Source organism: Ambystoma mexicanum, chromosome 9, assembly GCF_040938575.1.
Source record: "Ambystoma mexicanum isolate Mex_15411 chromosome 9, UKY_AmexF1_1, whole genome shotgun sequence".
Lineage (NCBI taxonomy): Eukaryota > Metazoa > Chordata > Amphibia > Caudata > Ambystomatidae > Ambystoma > Ambystoma mexicanum.
The window spans coordinates 675774773-675787535 of record NC_090931.1 but is presented as its reverse complement, the minus strand read 5'-3'; the positions used below and the strand labels follow the sequence as shown (position 1 = coordinate 675787535).

The window sequence follows — 12763 nt, the reverse complement described above, 5'->3', positions numbered from 1 at the left end:
CAGACACGACAGGGTAGCTCCCAGAGCACCCGGACGAGTGACGCCGAGTATAGAGTGGAACTCAGGCACCCATGGAGACTGAGTCAACAACCCCACTTGTTCCCTTAGCTCCCACCAGGTAACTTAGAGCTAAAACCCTCACTCGTCCCTTAGCTCCCACCAGGTAACTTAGAGCTGTGAAACTGTCGGGATATTATCAAACATCACAATAACTCAGCTACGGACATTAATAGGCGCACTTGCCGTATGAGTGGAAAGGGAAGGCAGGTAGGGCTGCGAGGGGGACGAGGAGGAGGGGGCCATTTTTCTGTAAGGGACCTTCAAGGCCCGACAGACCCAGATCAAGACAGAGGCGCTGGGGTGCTCCCGAAACCCTTTGGGGAGACTACAGAAGCAGAATCTCTCCGCCTCAAAGGGGGATAGAAATGCCAACTAATCAATTTGTACTAACAATTTCCGCTACTGCATACATCTCTCAAATCCAAACCAAACACAACCACAAACCTACAGCACAACAAACCGAACAAACTTTGCTACATGGCAACAACAAAACAAAAACACACTTTGACTCGCACAACAGTACACGACAACTACCAGCTGCAAACACCCCAGGCCCAGCCAACGGAACCACCGGGCTGAGGCCGCCAACAGCACATCACTGCTCTCTTGGACTTTTCCATATTCCTCCCACTTACTCCCCTCTCTTCCTCTTTCAGAGCCGCCAGAGCGCCAGGGGACCACTGCGGTGGTGATAGCACGCGGTACAAATGTCCTTTAACATTAACATTAACATAAGGACATCCACGCCCAGCAGAACAACTTAAATTCCCTTACGGAAGCTCCTGGACATCTGCTGTAAACAGATAGTTGGCTTCCAGTGCAACACCTCCACAATAGATACCCATTACTTTAAGCCTACCTGCTACTTGGTCGTCTCGGCTTCTCACGTTGCCAATGGGTGACTTCTGTGCTTATCAGGGGTAAGACCTTTTGGCTCTCCTCTGTATTTTTAATGTGCAGTCGGTCAGGTTTTTGGTGAAGAGGAGCTCTCTCATAAATTGGATCCAACATGTAATGCGATTTCACAGGTATCTTCTCAAATCTTTTCTTGGCAACGGGTTCTGTGAAAACAGAAAACAGACCTTATGCCCGCCTATTCTGTAATCTCAGTATACATTCTATAGGGGCATCAGCAAACCTAAACATACTCATGAAGTGTAATGATATTCGCCTATCTATTGTATTACTTAGCATAGCTGAACCATCACTCAATGTGACCTTTACAAGGTACAAAGTCAATATTACATAATGAAAGAAGTGCAAAACATGCCAAAACATCAACCCCAACAATATAAAATACAGTCACGAAAGCAAACAGACACAGAAAACCCTACAAGAGCCCAATACAAAACAATCTGAACTCTCTGAGGCATAATATAAAGGTGCCAATTCACACCTATACATTTTCATTTGACATAATCAGATGCTTGCAGGAAAAAACATGGGATACTGATGCTACGCCGGTATATTTGGTAGTGATTGATTATTCCCAAGTGTTTGGTTCTGTCAATCATTCATTATTGTGGACAAAGCTTAGAGAGAGGCAATTATCTCCGTATTTGCTATTGATTCTGGTATACCTGCATGAGACAAGTTAGTTACAGGTTCGATTGGACAGGCTTGGAGCTTTAACTGAAAAATTCCAAACATTCAGAGGTCGGAGACAAGGATGTGTATTAGCTCCAAGCCTGTTCATTCTGTACCTTTAGGACTTGGACAATCATCTACAGCAGGTTAGTTTAGCCCCACCACAAATCTCCAAATTGCCTGTGCCGTACTTAATTTACGCTGACAAAGTCATTCTACTTGATAAGACCCAGAAAGGCTTACAACCGCTTATAGATTCTTTGAGGCAATGCTTGCAAATAAACCAAACTACTTATTAATGAGATAAAGACAAATGAATCTGATTCTGTAAAAACAGTAAGAAACAGATGGGATTCTCATGGCAAATGGGAAATTAGTCCTTGGACCCAACACTAAGTATCAATTATTTGGGCTTTCACCTGGATGCTTCCCCAAATAAACGCCAATCTTTTGCTTGTGTAATAACTAAGGCCGGTTAACTGTTAGCACAAATTAAAACAATTCATTTGAAATTCTGTAGATTCTCTATCAGACAGCTGATTGATATTTACAAAATGAAAGCTATTCCAGCGCTATTGCATGGTATGGAGATTGGCCAAATTACTACATCACTAGATTGGGAGAAGGTGGAAGCGAGAGTATGGAAGAGGCCCTTGGTTTGTCCGACTGTGTATCTATTGCTGCCCTCCACTTTGAGTTGGGTCTGGTATCGATGAGATGTCTTCTTGATTTGAAGATTCTGGGTTTGTATCAAAAACCGTTGGATTGCCCTGCAGGATCGATCATTGTATGTGGAGTTGATGAATATGATGATACAGGATTTGCACGCCGCGATAACCAGATGCTGTTTTAGATGATTGTGACCAGGCAGTGGGACACTTGATTAGTCACTCAGGCTATGTTAAAAAGAAACAGCTTGTGTGAAGACCACAGAAAATGCCTGGACCTTTAAGCTGCATAGAAGTCTATCGCTCTTGGACAATCACTAGGAGTCATACCAGCATATCTTAGGAAATTCCAGACCGCCTATTGTCGAAATCAATTCCTAAGATATAGACTGAACTTATTACCAACGGGGGAGATTTGTCAACTCAGGTCAAGTCTGGAGAATGGGTTCAATGGGGTGTGTGATATATATAAAACTGAAGGTGTGCTAAAAACACGTGAGCATATTTTAGTGGACATTATCCTGTTGCAAACGTAAAGTTTGCTTTTGCTGGGTGAATACGTGCATAATCCTCGTCATCTAAACTCAATGGAGTTCTTCAATCGGCTCTCAGGTGGGGAGGAGACAAGTCTGATTATTGCACATTGAAATGTCTTCACCGTGTTGGCTTGTTAAAAATGAATTGGTGAAATTTGTGTAGGGATAAGAATGTGGATCAATTTCAGTGTGATACACCCACAGTATTATCTTTTCTACTTCACTTAGCAAATCTGGGGCTCCAGATCATAACAATAAAAGGTTATCTGGCACTGCTTTCGATTTTCAAGCGCTCATCAGAGGAAACCTCATACTTTAAAATCCCTTTAATCATTCAGTTTCTTAAAGGACTCACTAACTGTTTCCTCCTACTCCCTTTCAGGTCCGTGTTTGGGATTTAAATCTTGTATTAAAATACTTAACATGCATTCCTTTGAACCCATGCATTCATGTCCATTAAGACTTCTGTCACTAAAAACTGTTTTGCTATTTGCAATCACATCTGCCCGCAGGGTGAGCGAATTGCAAGCACTGTCTTGTAAACCTCCATATATGGTCTTCCATAAGGACAAGGTTATTCTTAAAGTAAGACTGTAATTTCTGCCAGAAATAGTCTCAGCATCCTGGCCTTGATGAGGTAGGTGTTGTACTCTTGTCCCTGTGGCCACTCCTCCATTTTGTAACCTTTGCCCTGCTGTCTTGCCCTTCATTTTCACCATTCCACTGCCTTCCCCTGCTTGTTTTTTGTCATCCATTCCCCTGCTTTGCCCTGCTCGTTTTTTGTCATCCATTCACCTGCTTTGTCCTTCTTCTTTTTTTTCCCTCCATTCCCCTCCTTTGCCCTGCTTGTTTTTTGTCATTCATTCCCCTGCTTTGCTGCCTGTTATTTCGTGGTCTTTTTTCAATTTTCTTGCCGCACCTTTGACCTCTCCCCTGCTTCCTCCTTCCCCCTGCCCTGTGCTTGTGATTGCTGTTTCCCCATGCGAAGCCAAAGCCTCCCCTGGAGACCAAGACACTCTTTCCATCCAGCGTCATGTCCTTGATGAGGTAGGTGTTGTACTTTTGGCCCTGCGGCCCCTCCTCCATTTTGTAATCTTTGCCCTGCTTTCTTGCCCTTCCTTTTCTCCACTCCCCTGCTTCCCTGCTTGTTTTGTCATCCATTCCCCTGCTTTGCCCTAGTAGTTATTTGTCCTCCATTCCCCTGCTTTGCCCTGCTCGTTTTTTGTCATCCATTCCCCTGATTTCCTCTGCTTGTTTTTGTCATCCATTCCCCTGCTTTGCCCTGCTAGTTTTCTGTCATCCATTCACCTGCTTTGCCCTGCTCATTTTTTGTCATCCATTCACCTGCTTTGCCTGCTCGTTTGTCATTCATTCCACTGCTCGTTTTTTGTCATCCATTCACCTGTTTTGCCCTGCTCGTTTTTTGTCATCCATTCCCCTGCTTTCCCCTGCTCGTTTTTTGTCGTCCATTCACCTGCTTTCCTCTGCTCGTTTTTTGTCACCCTTTCACCTGCTTTGCCCTGTTCGTATTTTGTCATCCATTCCCCTGCTTTTCTGTCTGTTATTTTGTGGTCTTTTTTCAATTTTCTTGTCGCACCTGTGACCTCTCCCCTGCCTCCTTCTTCCCCCTGCCCTGTGCCTGTGATTGGCTGTTTCCCTATGGGAAGCCAAAGCCTCCCCTGGAGACCAGGACGCTCTTTCCATCCAACGTCATGTCCTTGATGAGGTAGGTGTTGTACTTTTGGCCCTGCGGCCCCTCCTCCATTTTGTAATCTTTGCACTGCTTTCTTGCCCTTCCTTTTCTCCACTCCCCTGCTTTCCCTGCTCGTTTTTGTCATCCATTCCCCTGCTTTGCTCTGCTCGTTTTTTGTCCTCTATTCCCCTGCTTTGCCCTGCTCGTTTTTTGTCATCCATTCCCCTGCTTTGCCTTGCTAGTTTTTTGTCATCCATTCATCCGCTTTGCCCTGCTCATTTTTTGTCATCCATTCCCCTGCTTTGCCTTGCTAGTTTTTTGTCATCCATTCACCCGCTTTGCCCTGCTCATTTTTTGTCATCCATTCACCTGCTTTGCCTGCTCGTTTGTCATTCATCCCCTGCTCGTTTTTTGTCATCCATTCACCTGTATTGCCTTGCTCGTTTTTTGTTATCCATTCCCCTGCTTTCCCCTGCTTGTTTTTTGTCATCCATTCACCGGCTTTGCCTTGCTCGCTTTTTGTCATCAATTCACCTGTTTGCCCTGCTCGTTTTTTGTCATCCATTCCCCTGCTTTGCCCTGCTTGTTTTTGTCATCCATCCCCCTGCTTTCCCCAGCTCGTTTTTTTCATCCATTTCCCTGCTTTCCTCTGCTTGTTTTTGTCATCCATTCCCCTGCTTTGCCCTGCTCATTTTTTGTCATCCATTGACCTGTTTTGCCCTGCTCGTTTGTCATTCATCCCCCTGCTTTGCCTTGCTCGTTTTTGTCATCCATTCCCCTGCTTTGCCCTGTTCATTGTCATCCATTCCTCTGCTTTCCCCTGCTCGTTTTTTGTCATTCATTCCCCTGCTAGCTGCCTGTTATTTCGTGGTCTTTCTTTTTTTAAAACATATTGGGCCTCATTACACGGACGGCGGTAACCATGGCGCTTTTAGCGCCATGGTTGCCGCCGGTATTTTACCGAATCCGCCATGGTGAATGGCGGAATTACCGCCCTATTCCAAGGTGTGTGGGGCCGGTAATTCCCCATTCACCATGGCACTTCCCCATTCCCAGCCGTTAAGGTAGGGGCCCACAAAGGGACCTCGTAGTAAGGCGGTAAGGGTTTACTGGCACTGGTACCCTTACCCGTACCTGTAAACTTTTACCGCCATCCGTGTAATGAGGCCCATTTTATTGGGTTTACAACAAATACAAGAACATCACCATACACAAGTTTATATAACCAAGGTAGTGGTAATAGGATCAATAACAACATCCAGATAAAAAGCATTATACTTGTCCTCTCTTTCCGTCTGGCTCCTTTACGGTCTAAATAGCACTCTCTCCAAAAGATATCTTTCGGCTGACAGTTTTGACCAATACCATCCCCAAACTGGTATTATTCTGCACCGGCAACCATTTACATTTTTCCTACCCTGTCCCCTCCACCCTCCCCTCGCACATCAAAGTAACAACCGAAAAAAATGCACTCTTCACTTTGTTGACCTCAACACCTCTCAGTTCCAATTGACCTACGCACTTGAGTAGTTGCCATGTACCATTTCAACATTATATTGTTCGATGCCGCCCTGGCAGAGTGAAAAAACCAACAGGCACTGTACAGAACATAGGAATTGTTGATCGGCTCCCTCTCGCTTACCTCTCTCCCTCCCCATACAATGCACTTCTATATTCAGTATAATATTCCAAAAAGGGAAGCCAAATCATGTCTCTGTGGGATTGGGATTCCAACAGGGCCGCAGTGATACTTTCCATTTGATATATGTCTTGTGCCTTTGTGAGCCCTTCTCCTTTCATAGGCAGAGTACTGCATTTCCATTTGACCGTCAGACAAACTCATGCTGCTAACAACAAGTTTCTAGGCATGTGGGAAAGGATTGTACTTGTGCCCTCTGCGTCCATCTCTATGCCAAATAGAACCAATAGTGGGGTCAGTTGCCTAAAAACACCTTCTATGGCCTGTATCCAACCCAAGACCTCCTGTTATGCTCTTCTGGTATCCACGGGGGCGCGACACAATGCTGGATGGGCGGCTGTGCGGTATCCCGGGCTTTCTCTGCTTTGTTATGTGCCGGGCGGTGGGTAGCGCCTATGACAGGAGAATGGAGTGTTTAGGTTTGGGCCCGTGGTAGGTGGACTCCCACCTCCCTCTGACCCCAAATCCCCTTCCCTTGGGGTTATTTCTCACCTTGGGTTTTTATGCGTAGAACTCTCCGTCCTGCTTCTCTGTGCAGGGGCGCGTTGTGAGTGCGGGTGTTCCGTTGGACCTAGTTTCTTCACTGCTCCGTGGGCCCTTGTATCGGGTCCAGACCGGCTGTGACTCTGACTCTTCTTGCTGTCTTCAAGGGAGTTATATGCTATTACTCTCATAATGTCTTTTGTTTCCGCAGGGATGGTTGCGGATAGAGTCTTTGACTATGCTCCGGATGGAAATGAGCTTTGAGCGCCGGACAGCGAAGATTACTGGTAAGTGATGGAGCGCGGAGCGCGGTGCTGTTTTTGGAATGATTGCAAGAGTTGCTAACCTGTATTCTCTTCCTCTTTCTTCGTGGAGGTTGCAGTGATGCTCTGGAGTGGCGAGCGAGCGAAGCGCGGGAAGATGTCAGGATACGCTGCTTACCCAGTTAAGTGCTGTTAATAATGCTGTCCTTGTTTCTTCACCTTTGCAGGTTGCAGTGAGATCTGGCGTGATGGGCGAGGCAAATGAAGCGCAGAATGGATTCAGAATCCTTGCTTACTCAGGTAAGTGTGGTTAATGATGCTGTTCTTGTTCTTCCAGGTCGGTGATGGCATCCGGATCGATGGCTTCAGGATCGGGCCGGAGGCAAGCAGGTAAGGAGGAACTGGACACGGTGAGCGTTATGCTGCAGGATTGCAGAATAACGCGGAGCGTTTTTTCCTGTTTGGGCATGGCTTAAATAGCCAGCCAAACTGACCATACCCAAAACACTGGTCTGCATAGTCCAGTTCTAAGAACTGAGCTGTGTTACAGGCCTCCATGTTGGATTGAGATCCATAACTGACACTTGCCCTATTCCTGATAATGAGCCTGGCGCCAGAGGGGCCAGGACTGTCTCCACGTGTTCTTATGATGGTGTTTAAAGGTCCTTGGGGCCACTGTTAAGGGCTGTAGTCCCACTTTTGCCAGGTGGCTGTTATACTTAAGGGGGTCAGGGGCATGGATAGTGACAGCACTCCCCCCGAAGGCCCCGCTCACAGTGATTCCTCCATCTGGTCCTAGCTTGGTCAGATGGTTTCGATGAAAACGTCTTACCAAACGTGGTGTATGGATGTGCTCGCTAGGCTCCCATGTCCTGTCCTGAGGGCCGTATACTTTCCAGTCTACTAAATAAAATAACTTTGATCTGGTGTGTTTTGAGTCCAGGATGTCTCTGACTTCAAATTCGGGTTCTCCGTTAACCAATACCGGATTTGGTGGTGACTTGACCCGAGTTCCAGGCTGAACAGGTTTTAGGAGTGATAGATGGAATACTAGATGGATCTGCATATTTGACGGTAAGGCTAGTTTTACAGCCAAAGGATTTATAATGGCTTTGATGGTATATGGTCCTAGGTACCTGGGACAAAACGTTTGAGTTCCTCTTATGGGCACATGTCGAGATGCCAACCAGACTTCGTCTCTGACTTGGTATTCTGGGGCTTTCCTTCGATGTTGGTCAGAGAATCTTTTCTGTCTTTCTTTAACTTGGACCAGGTGTTCTGCTGCCCTTTTGAAGGCCTGAGTGATGGTTGTATGTAAGGTTTTTACTGCGGGTATTTCCAAAGCCATGGGGGGAGCCAACTTGGAAGTACGTGGATGCTTTCCATACACTGTATAAAATGGACCCTGTCCGGTGCTGGTGTGTAGCAAATTGTTGTAGGCATATTCGGCTATCCATAGCACATCCTTCCAACTCCCTTCACCTTGATGTAGCATGCACCTTAGGTATTGTTCCAGTGTCTGATTCGTCCGCTCTGTTTGACCATCAGTTTGGGGCAATCGCACAACTTTTCTTCCAGAAGTTAGAAACACACTGGCTACCTCGGTCTGAGATCAGGATGGAAGGGAAACCATGTAATCGTACGATTTGCTCTAAAAATACCTTCGCCATAACTGGACGCGGTTGGTAGGCCCTTGAGTGGAATGAAATGGGCCATTTTAGAGAATAGGTCAACTACCACCAAGATAGTGTTAAATCCTTGGCAGGGAGTTAGATCAGTGATGAAATCGAGGGAAAGTGTATGCCAAGGTGCAGGCGGAATCTCCAGGGGTTGAAGAAGGCCCGCAGGTTTTTGTTTCTGGGATTTGTTCTGTGCACAAATGCTGCATGATAGCACAAACTGTGTAATGTCCTTTCACCAGGTCGGCCACCAATAATTCCTTTTCACCTTAGCTAGGGTCTTGGCAATTCCTGGATGTCCTTCTATCAGGGAGTCGTGATAGCTGGAAACGACTTGTTCCTGCAACGCCTTACTCAGTAGATATAGACGTCCTCTGAAGTATGGGAGTTTGTCCTTTGTTGTGTGATGTTCACTCCGAATGGTCCATTCTTGTAAAGCTTCGGTGTTCATTAGGAGTTGAATTCCTTCTTGGAGTTCGTCCAGAGATAATGTTGTTGTAAGCCCTAGTAGTCTTTCACCTGGATTAAAGGATACAGGGTCTAGGGGTGAATATGCATTCTCATCAATACCCAAGCGTGACAGGGCGTCAGCCTTTCCGTTCTGGACGCCAGGTCGGTACGTGATCACGTAATCATATTCTGCGAAGAATAAGGCCCATCGGAGTTGACCGGATGATTGAGCCTTTGCTATCTTAAGGTATTGCAGGTTACGATGATTAGTGATTACCGTGATGGTATATCTGGCGCCTAAGAGATAATGTAGCTAAGCCTTAAAGGCTGCTTTGATTGCCAGGAGTTCCTTATCTGTTATCGCATAGTTAAGTTTGGGTGTAGAAAACTTACGCGACCAAATGGCCACAGGATGTAGCTGGCCGGTTTTGGGATCTCTTTGGGAAAGAACAGCCCCAATAGCCATGCTGGAGGCGTCGGTCTCCACTAAATACGGGAGATCTGGGCGGGGGTGTCGCAGCACCAGGGCTGAGTTAAACTTTTTCTTGAGTAGCTGAAAGGCCTTTTCTGCCTCATCTGTCCATTGGAAATGTTTGTTTTTACGTAATAAAGAAGTAATCGGGTGTACAATCTGGGAGAAACCCAAGATAAATCAGCAATAAAAATTTGCGAAGCCGAGCATGCTCTGGGCACCTTTGACTGATGACGGTGACAGCCAATTAAGGATGGCATCCACTTTATGCATATCCATCCGGACGCTTCTGGGAGTGAGGACAAAAACCAAGGAACTCGACTTCGGTGACATGGAAGGAGCATTTTTCAAGTTTGGCGTGTAGTTGGTGCTGTCAGAGTTTTGCAAGGACGGAGTGAACATGCCTGACATGGTCCTGCTTAGAAGAAGAGTACACCAAGATGTCGTCGATATAAACTAAGGCACATACGTCGATCAGCTCACGCAGTACGTCGTTCATGAAGTACTGGGACGCGGTGGGGGCATCACCTGATATTCGTACAGTCCATACTTGGTACGAAAGGCAGTCTTCCATTTGTCTCCTTTCTTTACACGCACAAGATGGTATGCCCCCCTGAGGTCCAATTTGGTGTAAATTTGGGCTTCCTTGGCTTGGTCCAGCAGTTCTTGGATAAGGGGTAGGGAATAGCGGTTTTTTACGGTTACTTGGTTTAATGCTCGATAGTCGATGCACGTTCTCAAGTCCCCCTCCTTCTTGGGTACGAAGAAGAGGGGTGAGGCTGCCGGGGACTTGGACGGACAGATACAACCGTTTGCCAGGTATTGGTCCAGATAGGATTTCAGATGGGATTTTCAGGTTCGGTGAGTGCATAAATCCAACTACATGGGATTTGCGGACCAGGTAAGAGGTTAATCTGGCAGTCATACGGCCTGTGAGGGTTTAGGGTATTGGCTTGTTCTTTTTGGAAAACGTCTTGAAAGTCTTGGTATTCGCTTGGTAGCGTATTCGTTACACCTAGCACCACTGCCTCTTTACCTTGGAAAGGTGTCTTTGGATCTGACAACGACATTTCCACTTGGGAGCACGTGTGAGCACACTCGTTGGAGAAGGCCAGATTCTTTCATGCCAGTCGATGTTGGGATTATGAGCCACCAACCACGGCATCCCTAGAATCGCCCAGAACTGAAGGGCCTTGGCAAGGTCAAAGGCAATGGCTTCCTGATGTCCGTCTTGACACAGAAGGGTCAATTCCGCTGTGCATTGTGTCACAGGACCAGAAAATATCTCAGTGCCGTCGACAGTGGTGACCTTCTCAGTTGTCGTTTTCTGACAGAGGGGAAGCCCCATCCACAGCATGCATCTGAGACGGTTGTTGGTGACTGATCAAAATCACAGACAGGGCAAGGTGCGAGATCTGTGGCTCCTTCCTTTCGCTCGACAAGCGGACCTCTACGCTTGCCGGACCTGGAGGTTTTCCGACTCTCGTTCTCCTTCCTCTTTATCTGTAGCTCCGACTGTTCTCCTAGGGGGTTTCACCGGACATTCTCTGAGGAAGAGACCTGATTTCCTGCAGTACAGGCATAATTGCTGTTGTCTCCTTTTGTCTCTTTCGGCCTTGGTTAATGGAGTCCTCTTAGGCAGAATTATATGCAGTACCCTTTGGGAACACCACACACAATAAAGACTGCAAGTGACAGTACAAATTCATCTTTGGTACAAGCCTGTACTACACAGTAAAGTGGTAGTGATGGCTGAGCAGCCAGACTTATATTTAAGAGCAAGTGAGCAGTATCAATAGTTACACAAAGGATAGCAATTACTATGATTCAAACAAACACTGACTCAAGGTTTCTGAGTAAAAGAATATACATTTATTTACACATCAGTTGTATAACATCTCACTAAAGTAAAGCAGTTAAAAATCACACTCTCAATATACCACACCACTTCCAATAGATTGTGGACAAGTTAGGCTCAAAATGAAGTGTGAGCAAAATGGCACTTCAGCAATTTAAAAGGTAGGGAAAGACAAAGTTAGACTAAAATTGAGCAGCACCAACAGGTAAGTAAGCAGGGCAATCTAGAAATAGGAACTACAGTGATGCAATCAAATCACAAAGGCTTAAGGCCAAAGTCAATAGGACAAAAGTCTTTTGCTCAAGATCACACAGTTCAGGGTAGTTTGCAGTTAAGTCTTTGCCAAGAGTTCCGGACGAAGTTGGTCGTCAGAAAAGTTAGTTTAAAGAGTAGAGAAGGACAAGCCCTCGGATTGGAGAAAGGTTTCACACACCTTCATCGCGGCTGGACGAAACGAACAACCGGATTTGCACAGTACCTTTATATGGAGAAGAAGCTGTAGCTGAGGTGGACGTTCTTGGCAGGTCCTGCAGGCTCACGGTTCCTTAAGAGACTGCCAGACATGAAGTAGGAAGAATGGAGGGTCCTGCACTGCCCAGGGAAGAAACCAGCAGCAGAGCAAAGCAACAAATGAAAAGGTACGCTCCTTAAAACCCAAGCAGGGTCCGACCTTCCTGGCTATCCGGTTCACTGTAGCTATGTACAGCAAATTCGACCAGAGGAGGGAGTCCTGGCTTGCAGTTTGGGTGAACTGGTTGGTCCCACCAGCTCTTCTCTGTCGTTGGAGCTTGAAGATTCGAACCTGCAGCAAGGCTTCACCAGGTTGTACAGTCGTTGTAGGGATCCTCTTCTGTCATCTTCTTGTCGGTTCTTTCATTCCATTGGCGACTCTACCTTTCCAGACCCAGAGACCTGCTTTTTATGCAGTTTTCCCCCATTCACATAGCCTGGCTCTCAATCACACAGCAGGGTAGCTGTCCCGCCCGGACAGTCACCACAGCCAATAAGATCAGAGTGCGACATGGGTCTCCAAGGAGACCCTGTGCAGGGAGTCCTAAACCCCTCCCTCACATCCTGTCCCCCCAGACATACAGGCGCCTAAGGAGGGCTTCTGCGTAGAAGCCTGCGAAAAGACCGTGAACAAAGGAACCAAACCTGGTTTGGCGCGTGGACTAAAACACGAGAAATACATTTTCAAAAAGAAATGGCAAATAAACCCAGCCGGAACCATATAAAAACCTTTATGGTCTAGCGGTTTTAAGTTTGAGGCTACCAAGATAGCATAAAACAACATCAAGGTTATTTAAGATAACCG

The 12763-nt window shown here is 46.4% G+C and overlaps 1 protein-coding gene across 1 annotated transcript in view; it reads right to left on the bottom strand.

Annotated features, from left to right (window-relative positions):
• LOC138488500 (cyclic nucleotide-binding domain-containing protein 2-like) overlaps positions 1-12763 on the bottom strand; it is an 808593-nt gene that overhangs the window by 155806 nt on the left and 640024 nt on the right. Inside the window, exon 10 of the mRNA XM_069615519.1 lies at positions 920-1121. Within this exon, the coding sequence (XP_069471620.1) occupies positions 920-1121 (202 nt within the window). The remainder of the gene's footprint in view (positions 1-919; positions 1122-12763) is intronic.